Source organism: Bufo gargarizans, chromosome 4, assembly GCF_014858855.1.
Source record: "Bufo gargarizans isolate SCDJY-AF-19 chromosome 4, ASM1485885v1, whole genome shotgun sequence".
Classification (NCBI taxonomy): domain Eukaryota; kingdom Metazoa; phylum Chordata; class Amphibia; order Anura; family Bufonidae; genus Bufo; species Bufo gargarizans.
The window spans coordinates 515,702,201-515,720,678 of NC_058083.1; the positions used below are offsets into that span (position 1 = coordinate 515,702,201).

The 18,478-nt window shown below is 43.2% G+C and overlaps 3 protein-coding genes across 4 annotated transcripts in view; all 3 read right to left on the reverse strand.

Moving 5' to 3' along the window:
• The window catches only part of LOC122933675 (gastrula zinc finger protein XlCGF57.1-like), a 376,277-nt gene that overhangs the window by 339,581 nt on the left and 18,218 nt on the right, over positions 1-18,478 (reverse strand). The window lies entirely within an intron of this gene.
• Positions 1-18,478, reverse strand: part of LOC122933673 (gastrula zinc finger protein XlCGF26.1-like) — a 284,426-nt gene that overhangs the window by 247,663 nt on the left and 18,285 nt on the right. For both annotated transcript variants that reach the window (XM_044288614.1, XM_044288613.1), the window contains exons 2-4: positions 15,130-15,279; positions 14,821-15,000; positions 14,624-14,738 (exon numbers count right to left, since the gene is read on the reverse strand). In XM_044288614.1, the coding sequence (XP_044144549.1) occupies positions 14,624-14,738; positions 14,821-15,000; positions 15,130-15,207 (373 nt within the window). In that variant the 5' untranslated portion in view covers positions 15,208-15,279. The remainder of the gene's footprint in view (positions 1-14,623; positions 14,739-14,820; positions 15,001-15,129; positions 15,280-18,478) is intronic.
• Positions 1,813-12,230, reverse strand: LOC122933680 (oocyte zinc finger protein XlCOF19-like). Its single transcript, XM_044288628.1, has 3 exons — positions 11,841-12,230; positions 11,545-11,647; positions 1,813-2,653 (listed from the first exon to the last, which is right to left on the reverse strand). Exons 1-3 carry the CDS (start codon positions 11,883-11,885, stop codon positions 1,896-1,898), a joined length of 906 nt encoding a protein of 301 aa, XP_044144563.1. The 5' UTR covers positions 11,886-12,230; the 3' UTR covers positions 1,813-1,895.

Below are 18,478 nucleotides of genomic sequence, written 5' to 3' on the forward strand. Positions count from 1 at the left end.
AAGGTGTCCTCCAAATTGGATCTGAGGGGGCATATAATCTGGTAAGGATCAAGGAGGGGGACAAATGGAAGACGGCTTTCAATACCCCAGAGGGTCATTTTGAAAATCCGGTCATGCCTTTTGGCTTCACTAATGCTCCTGTGGTTTTTCAACACTTTGTCAATGACATCGCTTATCATCTGGTGGGGAGGTTTGTTGTTGTATATCTGGATGACATACTAATTTATTGCCCAGATATGGAGACTCATCAAGATCATGTAAGACAGGGGTTACAGATCCTAAGAGAGAATAAGTTGTATGCTAAATTGGAAAAGTGTGTATTTGCTGTTCAGGAAGTGCAATTCCTGGGTTACCTGCTCTCATACTCAGGTTTTCGTATGGATCCAGAGAAAGTCCGTGCCATGTTGGACTGGGATCGACCAGAAAATCTGAAAGTGCTTATGCGGTTTTTGGGGTTCACCAACTACCGTAAATTTATCTTGAACTATTCTACTGTGGTTAAACCTTTAACTGACGTGACTAGGAAGGGTGCTGATATATCTAACTGGTCTGATGCAGCATTATAAGCCTTATCTGCTGTGAAGAAATGTTTCGCTTCGGCCCCTATTCTGGTGCAACCACACGTGTCTCAGCCATTTATTGTAAAGGTTGACGTGTCCGAGGTAGGGGTAGGAACAGTTTTGTCACAGGGTCCTACACCTAGTAGATGGCGACCATGTGCTTTTTTCTCTAAAAAACTCTCGACTGCCGAAATAAATTATGATGTGGGTAAGAGAATTTCTGGCCATTAAGTTGGCTTTTGAGGAATGGCGTCATTGGTTGGAAGGAGCAATTCATCTTATCACGGCAGGGATGCCCAACCTGCGGCCCTCCAGCTGTTGCAAAACTACAATTCCCAGCATGCTCAGACAGCCTACAGCTATCAGCCTACATCAGGGTAGGGTGGGAGTTGTAGTTTTACAACAGCTGGAGGGCATCACTGTATTACGGTGATTACCGATCACAAAAATCTGGCTTATCTGGAGTCGGCTAAATGACTGAACCCAAGACAGGCCAGATGTTCGCTGTTTTTCACCAGATTTAACTTCATTGTCACCTACCGCCCTGGGGTTAAGAACGTCAAGGCGGATGCTCTGTCGCGCAGCTTTCCTGGGGGTGGGGGGTGAATCTGAAGATCCTAGTGCTATTTTGTCTGAAGGGGTAGTTATATCCGCCCTATATCTTGACTTTGAGGCAAAGTTGTTAGAGACCCAGGAAGAGGCACCTGACTCTTGTCCTCCGGGGAACTTGTTTGTTCCTTCCGAATTACGTCACAAGGTATTCGAGGAACATCACTGTACGGTACTTGCTGGACACCCTGGGAGTAGCTCAACTGTTGATTTAATCTCTTGTAAATTTTGGTGGCCAGGGTTGCGTAGGTATGTTGAGGACTATGTGTCAGCCAGTGCTACCTGTGCACGTGCTAAGGTGACACATACTCAGCCTTCCGGATCTTTTCTTCCATTACCCATACTGTCCAGACCTTGGACTCATTTGTCCATGGATTTTATCATGGATTTATCGAACTCTTCTGGAACAAAATGTGATTCTGGTGGTTGTTGATCGTTTCAGCTCTACCTAATGCTGATACTCTTGCACAGGTGTTTGTCGATAACATAGTGAAACTACATGGCATTCCCTCTGATATGGTGTTGAATAGGTAGACTCGGTTTGTTTCCAGATTTTGGAAGGCGTTCTGTACTCGTCTCATTGATTGATAGGCTAAATGGAGTTTTAACATAGTAATTCGTGACAAATTAATTCATAACAAATCAAATTTCTTGTTGAACTCTGACCAAGCTGCAGAAATTAATTCTTCAAAAGTTCGCTCATCTCTAGTTATCACATTCTGAACATTAAAATCGCTTCTTTCCAGTGTGAATTCTCTGATGTTTAACAAGATTTGATTTCTCTGTGTAAGCTTTCCCACATTGTAAACAAGAAAATGGCTTCTCCCCCGTGTGAGTTCTCTGATGTATAGTAAGATATGATTTCTGTGTGTAAGATTTCCCACATTCTAAACAAGAAAATGGTTTCTCCCCTGTGTGAATTCTCTGATGTTTACGAATTGTTGATTTATCAGTAAAACATTTCCCACATTCTAAACAAGAAAATGGCTTCTCCCCTGTGTGAATTCTCTGATGTTTACGAATAGTTGATTTATCAGTAAACAATTTTCCACATTCTGAACATGAAAATGGCTTCTCCCCTGTGTGAATTCTCTGATGTCTAACAAGATGTGATTTAGAGTTAAAATGTTTTTCACATTCTGAACATGAAAATGGCTTCTCCCCTGTGTGAGTTCTCTGATGTCTAATAAGATCTGATTTAGATTTACAACATTTCCCACATTCTGAGCATGAAAGAGCATTCTCCCCTGTATGACTTCTTTGATGTTGAACACTTCTTCTGTGGATTTTATTTTGCTTAACAGTCTGTGATGAATTAGAAGATTGAAATCCATCCAAAGGATCAGATGATAGATTTTTGCTGTGAAAGGCTGAGGATACATCTGAGATAATGGCATGCTCTTCATGTATATCTTCTGTGACACCACAATCATCTCTTCTAAAATCTGACATCACATGTTTCTCAGAGCTCCTGGTACAGTCATCTGCCAAGAATAAATCCGAGTTTTACATTTTTTTAATAATAGAACCTTAAAATTATATACATTTTATAACAGTTCTATATAAAGAAAATCCATACAAATTACAAGTCGTGGAGCAAATTTCAATTTTCAACTGACTATGGGCAAACAGATAACAATCTGACAGTAGACCTGTAGCCTGGACCAGGAGATGATGATGATGTTAGGTCACAGGCTGGTCACTTGTATTTTCTACTCTTGTGCTGAAGCCAGCATCTTGATTGGTTCACAAGGGATTTGTGAGTCAGTGCTATAAGCTGGTGTCCGTCTCACACACTGACCGCTAACTGCACTTAAAGGGATTCTGTCATGACATTTTAGGCCTATAACCTAAACATATGGCCAGGTCCGTCCAAATAGCATGAATCTGAAACTGTACTTATTAAATGTGCCTGTGGCTCTATTAGCACATAAAACAGGTTTTTATAACCTGTTATTCACCTACCTAAGGTGCCCAAGGGGACGTCGCTTCATACAGGGTGCCCTGCTGCAGCCATCTCCGTCTGGTGCCCAGCCCTCCCTGTCTATAGTGCCGCCTTCCTCACCTCAGCCCTGCCCCGCCTCCGCAATCGTCCGGTCCCTCAGGTTATGCCTAGTGCGCACGCGCGGGATCTGGCAGAGGGACCGGACGATTGCGGAGGCCGGGCTGAGGTGAGGAAGGCGGCGATTTCAACTGGGAAGGCGGCGCTGGGCACCAGACGGAGATTGGTGCAGCCAGGCACCCTGTATGAAGCGACGTCCCCTTGGGCACCTTAGGTAGGCGAATGACAGGTTATAAAAACCTTTTTTATGTGCTAATAGAGCCACAGGCACATTTAATAAGTACAGTTTCAGATTCATGCTATTTGGACGGACCTGGCCATATGTTTAGGTTATAGGCCTAAAATGTCATGACAGAATCCCTTTAAGCACAAAACACACCAGAAATTGAAGCTGAAAGCCCACCTTCTATCTACCTTACAGACGTAGTAAATATATTATTGCTCATACACCACATACATATAAATAATACCGGCATGTACTGTACATATAAATGCTCTGTTCATATCACATTTATGGGCTCTAACATATACTCCCAGGAGGTATACATTAAATTGATGTGTATGACAGATACCATACAGTGACATTTAACTTTTTTTTTTTTTTTACTAGATATAGTTGTATGGATTACTGATGTATAGAAGCCACATTTACATTTATTTAGAATAAGGACATCAGGTAATTTTTAGTGCACAGGGAACGCCGTGATGTCAAAACCCCCAAAACCTTAGCGGAATTCTGTTGTTTTTCTTTTCAATTTCACCCCACAAAGAAATTTTTTCCTATTTGCCAATACAACACATAGGTGGCATCAAAAAAGGTATCTTGTCCCGCAAAAAATAGGCTATGTGAATGAAAAAATAAAAAAAGTTATGGCTAATGGAACGTAGGAAGGAAGAATTAAAAATGCAAAAATAAAAGCAGGTCTTTAAGGGGTTAATAAAGTGCTGTAAGAATAGTACAGTAACAAACATCATCATGATTCAGTGTACAAACTATACAGACATATCATTGTCCATAATTCAGTGAAATTCATATCTTAATCTTGTTATCTCAGTATATGGGTAAATTACATGATTAGTGGTAATACATAAAGTGCATCTGTGCTGATTAATAAAAACATGGCTCCCCCTGCCCCGGACTCCATGTGGATCTATCATGCTGCTGCCGTCCCTGTATTTTCACTGCTCATGACCCACCAAGATGTATACACATCACAGCGTGAGCTGCATATACAGATAGAGAACCACATCAAAGATGGCCGCCTGCATTCTAATAGTCACTGCGCATGTGAATTGCCATTACAGTTTGCGCCTGCGCTTCTTTCATAAGAAACATGGAGCTGAAGCTCTTAGGCAACCAAATAAACTACATAAGCGCTCCTTCGCATAGCTTCAGTAAGCGCTGAAACATATAAAGAAGGGACATAATGTCACTTAATGGTGGCCATGATAATCGCCAAATTATTGAATAATCCACCAAGGGGGAGAAACCCAGGGTTCCCAGCCATTTCCGCCTTGTGTAGGTGGAAAACAAAAATTACTCTTACTATTATTGTATTGTAATTGTTTTTCTTCAAAACCATGCCAACCACCAAAGAATAGACTTGAAATAAGAAAAGAGAAAATACAAAAAAGGGAACCAGTTCGGTACATTATATCCCTATTCAATGTCATGCATCTATCTGCCCAATTGGCAAAAATTTGGGGTGCTGGTTTCAAGAAAAACAATTACCGGTAAGAGTCATTTTTGTTTTTTCCTTACCCATAACAGCACCCATGCGAGAATAAACTGTTTAGGGGGGATTACAGATTTGGGCCAGTGAAGCATCCGCCTTTTCTGCCCAAGAGGCAGCAATTGCTCTTATTGAATATGCCCCAAACCCAGTTGGGGGCAGACAAGTTCAAAGAAGAATAGGCAAGGGAAATGGCATTTTTGACCCATCTAGCAATGGCACTAGTAGAAGCCTTGTGACCCTTGAAACTACCATGGAATTGTATTAATAGCTTCTCATCTATTCTCCAGGATGCCGAGGAATCTAAGTACCGTAATATAACAAACATCTTCTGACATCCAGACAGTGGAATTTTTACTCTAACAGATTCACAGGATTTGGGCAAAACGATTATTTTATCCTCCAACACAGTAATGTAAGGGGGAAAAGCTGAGAATGTTTAAACATCCAAGACCCTTCTAGCTGAAGTAACTGCAATCAGAAAAGCCATCTCGCAGGTAAGCAATCTTAATGGAGATATTATTAGCCGGTTGAAAGGACCGTGTTTAGATCCCAAGGGGAAAATAAGGGTCTTAATGGGGGATGTAATCTAGAAGCTGCAGACAAGACCGTATGGCTTTTTCAGTATTTTGCGGTCCGCAAAAAACGGATCCGCAAAAACTATGGATGACGTCCGAGTGCATTCCATTTTTTGCGGAACAGAACAGCTGGCCCCTGATAGAACAGTACTATCCTTGTCCGTATATGCGGACAATAATAGGATATTCTCTATCTTTGAACCGAACGGAAAAATGAAAACGGAACGCATATGGAGTACCTTCTGTTTTTTTTGCGGATCCATTGAAATAAATGGTTCCGTATATGGTCCGCAAAAAACGGAATGTAAATAAAAAAAAAAAAGGTTAGTGTGCAAGAGGCCTTAAAAAAATAGAACCGCAATCTGTATGCTTTTAGATTTTTATCTAGACCTGCTTGTAAAAAAATCTAGAACTTTTGGCACAATGGGAACTTTTAAAGGATCTGAACTGTAGCCTAGGAAGGTAGAAAAAATATATCACACCCTAATGTATTTTTTAGAGGTTACATTGCGGAAACTACTCTGTCTGATAAACCTCTCCTAGACCAGATTTCCCTATCAATTTCCATACTGAGAGATGAAGTGTTTCTGGATTGGGATGCAATAGAGGCCCCTGGTAAAGTAGATCTCTTCTTGTTGGTAAGGTCCAAGGAGGCACTACTGCTAACCTCAGAAGGTTTGTGTACCAGGATCTATTTGGCCACTTTAGAGCTACAAAAATTCTGAGGCTCCCTCTTCCTCTATTTTGCTCAACACTCGGGGAATAAGGCAAAAATTAGGGAAGGCATAGCCCAGCTCCTGACTCCAGTCTTGCGCTAACCCATCTATTGCAAGAGGACTATCCAAAGGATTGAGGGAGAAGAACCTTTCCACCTTTCGTTCAGCTCTGGAAGCAATCTACTGTGGGAAGACCATATTTTTGGACTATTTCCAAAAAAACTTCATTGTTCAGACACCATTCCCCCTGCTTGATGGATGTACGACTTAGAAAGTCTGCTATTATGTTTTCCTTCACCTTTAGATAGAAAGGAAAAGCATTCTTTCTTCCGCTATACGAAAAATCTCTTGGGACAAAAGCAAAAGATGTGGAACTTTTGTTCCCCCCTGACGATTTATGTAGGCCACTGTTGTTGAATTGTCTGAATAAAAAATATATTTTCTTGCTCCTTTCCTCTGGAACTGCTAATTCTAGGGCCATCTTTACTGCTTTTAGTTCCTTGAAGTTGGAGGAGGCTTTCCTTGAGTTTAGGTCCCACCTCCCTTGCCAGTACCTGTTCTGAGAGTGAGCCTGCCAAACACAGAGACTGGGGTCTGTGGTAACCACTATCTGATCTTTGAAAGACCATGGGACTCCCGCAGACAGAGTCTTCGATATTGTCCATCATAACAGGGAACACATGGCCTTTGATGAAAGGTGGAATTTCGGTCCAAAGAGTAAGGGAAGCAGTCAAAGGATCTCAGAATATCCGTCTGCAGCTCTCTGGAGTGAATCTGTGCATATGTTACTGCTGCAATAGTGGGCGTCATATGACCCAACACAGCCATTGCTTCTCTGAAAGTACACAGGTAGGAGTGAAAAATTTACAAAATCTGCTCCCTGATTGATTCCCTCTTTATAAGGCCTCTTACTGCATGGTAGCTTTAACAGGCTTTAATAAAAGTTCAGTATCTTCAGCCGGAAACAGGGCCCTCCAAAGACGAAAAATCATCTGAGATATTGTGGCCCAGAGTTTTCAGAATCAGTCTTTCTACTGTAACTGGCAATTTTCTGGTGACCGTGGCCGATTTAGTTTCTGGGGACTTAAGAGATGATTTAACTTTTGATCTCACCAAAGCCTTAATACTTTTGGATAAAGATTGTGACTCTTCCAGAACCAATTTATCCACACATCCTGACATAGTGGTCTAACATAAGATGCTGGTAAAGCTACTCTACATCCACTACATTCTTTATGCTTAGATGAGTTCTTAGGTGTTTTTGCTACCCATAACACCAAAAGCAAACAACAATCCATAAATATTAGGAGAGGATATATCTCACCACATGTAGAGGTAACTTTCCAACTCCTCAGGTCCAATACCGGGCTTGTGGGCCTCGAGGGTTCCAAGGGGTCGGCGCATCCTGAATCACCTGGCTCCAACATTGTATCCAGACACCGAATCCAGCACAGAACTGTGTGCGCAAAGATAGAGCTGGCTGCCTTCTTCTGCTGCCATTTACAACACTCCTTGGCCTCCTTTTAACACTAGGCCAAAATGCCTAATCCAGCCGGCAAAAGGTGCCTCCTCCTCCAGCGTCACATCACAGGAAAAGACTCCATGGTGCCGGAATCGTACCGCCGCCCGTCCCCAAGCGCATGCTCAGAACGCGCATTGGCTCCCAGCCGCCATCTTTGAGAAGGGATGCCGTGCACCCTGCCAGACTGAATTGGAAGCTGCCTGAACATGGCCACAGCAGCTCCCCTAGATGCTGGGAGGACTCAGGAGAAAGGTAGAGTTGGCAAACTGCTCCCTGAGGAGACTAACGCCGCATGGGATAGGCCCCTTCATGGTGCGTAGACCTGGCCCTTCCCCAGCAGTACGGTGTGAACCCAAGCTGGGAGCAAGAGCTCCATAGGTACATCCTATCCGGAGGACAGGAAACCTGAACTGAAGAGTGGTGGGGGTGTTAACCATTTTATCTCTTCAGGTTCCCTGTCCTGGATGGGAGGACCTAGTCGCATGGGTGCTGTCATGGGTGAGGGGGAAAAGTACTTGGGCACTGTCAAGTATCCACGCCACCCCCCCCACACACACACACACACATACAATCAAGAGGAGGATAAAAGGTACATGAGCCGCTAACCATGATGATCTAAAGGGATATAAAGGCAGACGAATATCCCCTGGGAGAGGAGGTCCCCCCGGGATGAGTTAGAGGGACCCTCACTCCCAGATAGGGGAAGAGGAATCAAGTGCACAGATCGGGTATCATGGATCCTCACCCCATATCTTGCGACATCATCAGTCCACTGCTATCAACATAAAATGGTGACCCCAATAGGGGAAAGGGGACAGCAGAGAAAGGACATATGATCACTCCCCCACCATACCCATGAAAAAGGAGGGCAGAGGGAGGAGCAAGCACGATGTCCACATCGGCTATCACTATCATATTATCAACCAAGAATACCAGATGCAGTCCTCTGGTGAGGTCCTCCACTAAACAAAGAAGAATAAAACTCAAATATAGTGCCAAAAATGAAAAAAAATTGCATAATCCTGGAGTCCAGAGATTGATGAAGAAGTCATGTCCACATTCAAGTAATTTGTTTAGTTCACATTCTTCCTTACACCGTGTGTTATCGCGGTTCTAGACATAAATCCTACACCGGTGGTGTCCTGGGTTTCACACCCAATCAGGGAGAGGGAAATTGTGTAATGAATATGGCAGCCACCTATAGACAGCATCCAGTAGTAATTCCAGAAGTTTATAACTGTTTCTATACAAATATAGAGCGGCCGTTATTAAAAACCCATTAAAGGGAACTTGTCACCAGAAGTGGCCTATGGAGCTCTTTACATGTCCCCACTGTACAAGCTTCCAACTTTCAGAAACTGGTTTTGTTGAATCTGACAATCAGGTTGTTTGTAGGAAAAACCCACTTTTAAAATGTACCTGATGTCATCAAACAGGAGTCACTGGGGCGTACCGCTGGATGAGGCGAGTAATGGAGTCATCTCCTCTATCTTGCCCAGTTTGCTCTTGCAGACCTTTGCTGGCTTCCTGATGTCAGCTCCTGGAAGTGAAAAAGCTCACGCAGACACAGAAGACCTCGTTCCGGCACCGGGATCCTGACATGTGAAGCGGGCAGATATGTGTGACGACCACCCGCCAATCCCGTCGTACTAAGCCACAGTTGCCATACAGGTCTCCACTAGAGACTTCTGGAGGCGAATCCACTGTGAGCACTGAAGACGTTTAAGATTGGTTGGTGGGCCCAGACAGGATGCAATCGCGATTGGATGTACAATCGGTAAAAATAAAATTACTGATTTCACGCTGGAAATCTAATTAATTTGCTGCCACCACTCTTCGTATTGAATTGGGGCGAAGAGACCCCGGCTAGCTAATCCTTAAGGGACGAAACGGTTATTTGCAACCTAGCTAGTACATTAACAATTTATAAAAATAACACAATTTGGTAGTATGTCTTCTGAGGACAGAGTTCTTAGCATAGATCAGGTCATCAAGTAACAAGGGCAAAACTGGAACGATGAAATCGCTAGTTTTTATTCTAAAACTATACACAAAAATATATATATTAAAGCTGACAGATAAATATACCGGCCAGTGAACAGATTGGTTTGGATAGAAATAGGTAAGAGGTGGAAGGGAATAGAATGTCTGTAAGTTCAGAATTACCGTGGTAGTGTCTAGTAATAGGCAAAGTCTTTGAAATAATAATCCAAGATGGTGGGGTGCCCGTGTCCCTGCGGGCGGTCGAGATGTTAGACGACGTCAGATGGTAGGTGAAGGACGCAGGACCTGAGTGTGTCACTGTTTTTACCTACTCTGAAGTGGGGAGTGGTTATGACACGTTCAGGTCCAGCCTTGGGTAATTGGAACAGGGGCAGTCCTTTGCCCCAAAGGGAGAAAACCTTGCAGCATCTTTGCTTTGCCCATTTCTCCATATCCCGTAAGTCCAATCAAGAAATATAGTTGATATTGATAATCAGTACAATTTTACGCATCATCTGATAACAAATACGACTAGAAGATAATACAGGGTGCCTGAGAACCTTTATATCTCAGAGCGGGAATCTCTGATTTGTCCGCGGGTTTCCTAGAAGGTGGGTTAGGAGAACCAAAACCATCTCTGAAAAGATGGTTCCTTTCACATTTCCATAACCCATGAAATATTAGGAAAATATGGGAAAAATATGAAGCTTATGGATTGAAGAGGACTTTCAGGTCATCTTCCTTCCTGTACCAACCAGCTGTGTGATAAGGATCTGTCCTTTTCTTCTTAAGCTCGCTGCCCAGGCTAAAGGTGTGAGACCCCTGCTGGTATTGGAGACACTATGGCTGCAGAAAGGAAGTTTTTATGAGGTTCTGTCAAGAGAATACCAGATTGATGGGTACTCAACCTGGCATGGGGCAGGAAGATTCTTTGGCAAGAAGGTGCTAATTGTACCTCTGATCTGTGAGTTACTCCTTTAGTGAAAGAGAAGATTCTTAGTGAAGGCTCTTTTGTCTTTGTGATTGAGAAATATGGCGCATTTGTGATTTCCTAGTATCGCTGTGGATCGCAAAGCGTCACAATATGTATACACCCTGGCTTCAAGCACTCACTGTGTTTGCCCAGGAGATGCTGGGACCACAGTCAGCAGATGTCAAGGTCCATGCCAATGTCTTCTGCTGTGCGAGATTTCCCATTGCCAGGAGCGGACATCAAGAAGCCAGCAGAGCTCTGTGCGAGTAAGTTGGGCAGGATAGAGGAGATGACGCTGTGTCTCGCCTCATCCAGCAGTACGCCCCAGTGACTACCTGAGCTATGTTTGATGACATCAGGTACATTTTAAAAGTGGATTTTTCCTACAAACAACCTGATTGTCAAATTTAACAAAACCTGTTTCTGAAAGCTGGCAGCTTGTATAATGGGGACATGTAAATAGACCCAGGTGGCTGTTCTCGGAACTGCCTGCTCCCGCTGACCGCCCTTGTTTTCAGACCGGCTCGCGCACAGGCACAGGTAAGGGCTTACCTGTGCCTCGCCGGACTTGTGAAAAAAGATGGCAGCCCGCATATGTTCGGGGGCGAACAATGCGAACTGGCCATCACTGCTGTGGGACACCTGGTATCGGTAACAATTGTGTGCTAATAAAGGAAAACCTGTCAGAAAGTACAATTTGTGACCCCCAAACTGCCACCTCTACCTGACTATACAATGAGTCATCAGTAGCCAGTGAAGGAGCAGAATCTGTAAGTCTTCTCTGCTTTATGTAGTGGTTACTACTCACCTGGGTGGTTATCGGTGGGAATGTCCTCTATGATCTGCTCATCACCCCTCACATATGTATCTTCAGCCTTAATATTGTTCAGATCTTTACCCAGATTTAAAAGCTGTGAAACAGAAATTGTAAAAGTCAGCAGACTGATGGAGAAGTCGTGTGGAATGTTTGATGTGACCAGAAAAGATCATTAATTACAATGACAATAAGTGATGAAATGACAGCAGAGTTATCTGCTATGGCAGCGGTCCATGCCTATAGCTCCTCTCCTTCCTGCTGGTGGGCACGCCTGCTGCCTGGTTAACCTGCTCCATAGCTTTAGGGATCCAGTGGTCCAGTCCCACAGACATCCCTCTCTCCCTTCCCAGTGGTCCCGGCTGCTGGAATAACGCTGTCCTCCCTCACAAGCTGAGGCCTGCTTCCTGCCGATAATGACCTTCTCTGTCCATAGGTCATGTGTTCACACACTATCTCTGGCTCTTGTAGGGCCATCATGCACGCACTCTAATCTCTACAAGCCATGGAAAGGAGCCTGATTAATAGGTTCTAGTATGCTAGTTTCATGCAAAGCTTGCCTGTTCTGTGTACAGACTTCTAGATTGGACACTTTCCTGTCTGACTTGACCCTTGCCTGATCTCCATTCTGATCCTGAGCTGCTTGCCCTGACAACGGACCATTTATCAGACTGTGTGTAATTCTGCCTTTCCTGACCCCGTGGGTCACCAGTCACTTGTACAGAAAGTACTTCAAGTGCAGCAGCCTAGTGGTTCCCCTGCAACAAAGTCCAGATCCCTGTAGAGGGGATAAAGTGGAGGGAAGTGGGGCTCACGTAGATAACACACTTTGGAGCAGAACCATGTCAAATCTATTCAAGAGACACAGTGGATCTGCATGTGCCAGGTTTCATTGTCTGACCCGAAAATATCTGCAGGTCTCCTGTATATATGCATCTAGTTGGTTCCTTATTCCAACCAGCAGTCTCTACCGACCAGAAAACTGTGAGAAGATCCAGATGACATGTAAGGTCTATAGTTAGCTGTAATCCTGCCATCTTTACCTTTCTCATTATACAAGGATAAAACATACAGTTGCAAGAAAAAGTATGTGAACCATTTGGAATGATATGGATTTCTGCACAAATTGGTCATAAAATATGATCTGATCTTCATCTAAGTCACAACAATAGACAATCACAGTCTGCTTAACCTAATAACACACAAAGAATTAAATGTTACCATGTTTTTATTGAACACAGCATGTAAACATTCACAGTGCAGCTGGAAAAGGTATGTGAACCCCTAGACTAATGACAACGCCAAGAGCTAATTGGAGTAAGGTGTCAGCAAACTGGAGTCCAATCAATGATATGAGATTGGAGGTGTTGGTTACAGCTGCCCTGCCCTATAAAAAAAACACACACCAGTTCTGGGTTTGCTTTTCACAAGAAGCATTGCCTGATGTAAATGATGCCTCACACAAAAGAGCTCTCAGAAGACCTACGATTAAGAATTGTTGACTTGCATAAAGCTGGAAAGGGTTATAAAAGTATCTCTAAAAGCCTTGCTGTTCATCAGTCCATGGTAAGACAAATTCTCTAAAAATTGAGAAAGTTCAGCACTGCTGCTACTCTCCCTTTACAGGAGTGGCCGTCCTGTAAAGATGACTGCCAGAGCACAGCACAGACTGCTCAATGAGGTGAAGAAGAATCCTAGAGTGTCAGCTAAAGACTTACAAAAGTCTCTGGCATATGCTAAGATCCCTGTTAGTGAATCTACGATACATAAAACACTAAACAAGAATGGATTTCATGGGCGGATACCACAGAGGAAGCCACTGATGTCCAAAAAAACATTGCTGCACGTTTACAGTTTGCACAAGAGCACCTGGATGTTCTACAGCAGTACTGGCAAAATATTCTGTGGACAGATGAAACCAAAGTTAAGTTGTTTAGGGGGAAACACACAATACTATGTGTGGAGAAAAAGAGGCACAGCATACCAACATCAAAACCTTATCCCAACTGTGAAGTATGGTGGTGGGGGCATCAGGGTTTGGTGCTGCTTTGCTGCGTCAGGGCCTGGACGGATTGCTATCATCGAAGGAAAAATGAATTCCCAAGTTTATCAAGACATTTTGCAGGAGAACTTAAGGCCATCTGTCCACCAGCTGAAGCTCAACAGAAGATGGGTGTTGCAACAGGACAACGACCCAAAGCATAGAAGTAAATCAACAACAGAATGGCTTAAACAGAAGAAAATACGCCTTCTGGAGTGGCCTAGTCAGAGTCCTGACCTCAACTCGATTGGGATGCTGAGAAAGCGATTCACACCAGACATCCCAAGAATATTGCTGAACTGAAACAGTTCTGTAAAGAGGAATGGTCAAGAATTACTCCTGACTGTTGTGCACTTCTGATCGGCTACTACAGGAAACGTTTGGTTGAAGTTATTGCTGCCAAAGGAGGTTCAACCAGTTATTAAATCCAAGGGTTCACATATTTTTTCCACCTGCACTGTAAATGTTTACGTGGCATTGAATAAAAACATGGTACAATTTAATTATTAGTGTGTTATTAGTTTAAGCAGACTGTGATTGTCTATTGTTGTGACTTAGATGAAGATCAGATCACATTTTGATGACCAATTTGTGCAGAAATCCATATCATTCCAAAGGGTTCACATACTTTTTCTTGCAACTGTATAATACTGGTTTATAAAACAAGACTGAACACAAGATCTTCACAGCACTTCTACAGATCATAGGGAACCTTTCATTAGACCTTTTTTCCATCTATCTGATTATCATATGGAATGCTTTGATGTTCTTCTGAACCATCCTGTAGAAGAAGAGGACTGTGACATCTCTCATCATGTAGAAGAAGAGGACTGGGACATCTCTCATCCTGTAGAAGAAAACTGGGACATCTCTCATCCTGTAGAAGAATAGGGCTGGGACATCTCTCATCCTGTAGAAGAAGAGGACTGGGAGTTGTTCTCTCTTTATTAACTGTAGGAAAAACATACGGTGACAATTAATTTCTTACATATAACTAGTGAGAGGATGTGTGTATTTAGTCATGTCTTTTACTTGGTGGCTGGTTATCCTCCATCATAACGTTCTTGTACAGATCTTTGTGTCCTTCTAAATACTCAGACTCCTCCATGGAGAAAAAGATGGCGACATCCTGACACCTTATAGGAACCTGACAACACAATGATATAGTCATCACCCAGATCCCTTCATAGTGTTACTGTATAATGTCCCGGCATTCCCAGCGATGTCACCTCTCCAGTCAGCAGCTCAATAATCTTGTTGGTGAGCTCTAGGATCTTCTCTCTGTTGACTTTCTCATGTATCGGGATGTGAGGTGTCGGCCTGGATATTGGGCTCAGGATTCCTCCGCGTCTTTCAGATACCGGGGCCTGACAATGCTCACTAGAGGTCTTCTTCATTACTATGTATTCCTGATTATGGAGAGACGCAGTAATAAATATCACTCCATACATCTCCAGAGTCCCTCACCTCTCCAGTCATGTCCATCTGTTAGTAACATAGAGAAGATGATGGAATGTGACATCATCAGAATCTCTCACCTCTCCAGTAAGCCAGAGGAGGATCTCTAGGGTGAGATTTATTATACTCTCTGCCATCTTGTCCACATCCATATCCATCCTTGATGGGTCAAACAGGAGAATGATCTTATATAGGAGATATACGCTGAGCGGATCTTATATTGTAGGAACCTGAATGGAAAGAAGATGAACCGATGTAAAATCATAGAAAATCCCATGTAAAATACAATTACTGGAGATAAGAAGAGGAAACACTGGAGGAGATAATAAAGTGCATCAAGGCAGTTCCTCCATGTTTCAGGTCAAAAGCCTGTCACATCTTCATATTACCACTATAGTCAGTTACAGGTCACAGCGGTAATCCCTGTATAAAGCTGTAATCTGGTAGATCACTTCATAGATCTAGAGCTCAGACTGCCCTGGTCCTATCAGTTCATGGAATCACAAAAATTAAAGGGCATCTGTCAGCAGATTGGTACCCGTGACACCGGCTGACCTGGTACATGTGCGCTTGGCAGCTAAAGACATCTGTGTTAGTCCCATGTGGATATGTGCCCGCACTGCTGAGAAAATTATGTTTTATTATATGCAAATGAACCTCTAGGAGTAACGGGGGTGTTGCCTTTTTACCTAGAGGCTCCTCCTTTCTGCACCTGCCACGCCCTTTTCACTTTGGTTGACAGGACCAGGCAGTGAAGACATAATCACACCTGACCCTGTCAATGGAAGTGAAATGGACGTGGCGGGTGCAGAAAGGAGGAGCCTCTAGGTGTAAGGGCAACACCCCCGTTGCTCCCAGAGGATTATTAACATATATTAACCCTTTCTACCCCAGGCCACTTTTCACCTTCCTGCCCAGGTGGGCCGAATCAATTTTTTTAAAAATTTGAATCCAAAAAGGTTCTCGAATATATTGAATCTTTTGAATCTCGAATCCTACGAATCCTGTACATAAGAATTGTGTGAACGGTGTAAGAAAGAAAGTGATCTGTGGATGGCACTGTTATGGAGGGGATCTGTGGATGGCACTGTTATGGAGGGGATCTGTGGATGGCACTGTTATGGAGGGGATCTGTGGATGGCACTGTTATGGAGGGGATCTGTGGATGGCACTGTTATGGAGGGGATCTGTGGATGGCACTGTTATGGAGGGGATCTGTGGATGGCACTGTTATGGAGGGGATCTGTGGATGACACTTTTATGGAGGGGATCTGTGGATGACCCTGTTATGGAGGGGATCTGTGGATGACCCTGTTATGGAGGGGATCTGTGGATGACACTGTTATGGAGGGGATCTGTGGATGACACTGTTATGGAGGGGATCTGTGGATGACACTGTTATGGAGGGGATCTGTGGATGACACTGTTATGGAGGGGATCTGTGGAGGACACTGTTATGGAGGGGATCTGTGGAGGACACGGTTATGGAGGGGATCTGTGGATGACACTGTTATGGAGGGGATCTGTGGATAACACTGTTATGGAGGGGGATCTGTGGATGACACTGTTATGGAGGGGATCTGTGGATGACACTGTTATAGAGGGGATCTGTGGATAGAACTGTTATGAAGGGGATCTGTGGATGGCGCTGTTATGAGGGGATCTGTGGATGGCGCTGTTATGGGGGGATCTGTGGATGGTGCTGTTATGGGGGGATCTGTGGATGGTGCTGTTATGGGGGGATCTGTGGATGGCGCTTTTATGGGGGGATCTGTGGATGGCTGCTGCTGTGAGGGGGCCCTGAACACGATATTTAACTAACTTGAAAATAACCTGTCACACACGCTGCCGGGGCGCTGGGCCCCGTAGCAGCTGCTTCCCCGGTAGTTACGCCACTGGTCTACTTTCTTTGTTTGTTTGTTTCAGTTTTATATAATAAAGCATTTTTTGAAAAAAATAAAATGTTTTTGTGTCTCCATTTTCGACGCCATATTTTTAAAAATTTGTCTTGTGCAGGGGCTCGTTTTTTACAGGACGAGTTGATGTTTTTATTGGTACCATTTTTTGGTACATATGAGTTTTTGATCATTCATTACTGCACTTTATGGGGCAAGGTGACCCAAAAATTGGTTGTTTTAGCAGAGTTTTTATTTATTTATTATTTACAGCGTTCACCTGAGGGGTTAGGTCATGTGACATTTTTATAGAGCAGATAGTTACAGACGTGGCAATACCTAATATGCATACTTTTTTTTATTTACTTAAGTTTTACACAATAATAGCATTTTTGAAATTAAAGCCTGAGAGCCATAGCTTTTTTAGTTTTTGACCGATTGTCTTAGTTAGGGTCTCATTGTTTGCAGAATGAGGTGACGGTTTGATTGGCACTATTTTTTGATCGCTTGGTGTTGCAGAATACAGTGCCTGTACAGCCTCAATGCAGGGCTGATCGAGGTCTGTAGAAAACCCAACAGGTCCTGCACTAGCATAGCGCTTCCTGATCTGTATACACAGCGCTCGTTGAGTGCTGTGTATACAGCTTTCTAGAAGGCAGGGCCACCTGGGAACTGTCCTCTGCCTTCTCCCTGGGGTGCTCTGCTGTCACTGACCGCAGGCCCCTGACACAGCAGCTGCACGATTAGCGTGCAGCTGTGATCTCTGAATGGACATTCAGAAACGTCCATTCAGAGATAAACATCCACCCATAGGACGTTTATATCCTATGGGCGGACGGGAAGTGGATAACTAATTTAAAAAAAAATCTAAGTTTACAGAAAATGTAGAAAAAAAATAAATCACAATTTTCTAAATCTGAATTTCTTTATTAAAAAAAGACATAAATAAAACAAAACTCGTAAAATAGTTATCAGTCAACATTCCCCGTGTCTACTTTACGTTGGCATCATTTTGTAAATCTCATTTTACTTTTTTAGGACGTTAGAAGGTTTAAAAGTAATTAGCTTTTTTAAGCACCAATTCAGTTATAGAGTGATTTTGAGGGGCTTACATAATAGAAACCCATAAATGACCCCATTTTAAAAAACTAAACCCCTCACATTATTCAAAACTGATGTTACAAACTTTGCTAACCCTTGGGGTGTTCCACAGCAGTTTAACCACTTTGCATCCGGGCCATTTACCCCCCCTTCTGTCCAGGCCTAATTTTGCTAATCTGACACGTCACTTTATGTGGTAATAACTTAGGAACGTTTTACTTATCCAGGCCATTCTGAGATTGTTTTCTCGTCACATATTGTACTTCATGACAGTGGTAAATTTGAGTCAAAATACTTTACATGTCCCATATGTCTACTTCCTGTTTGGATCATTTTGTAAATTACATTTTCTTTTTTGGGACGTTAAGGCTTAAAAATGTTAAGACTTGCTTCTAAACTTCTAAGAATTTCCAAAAACCCACTTTTTAACCCC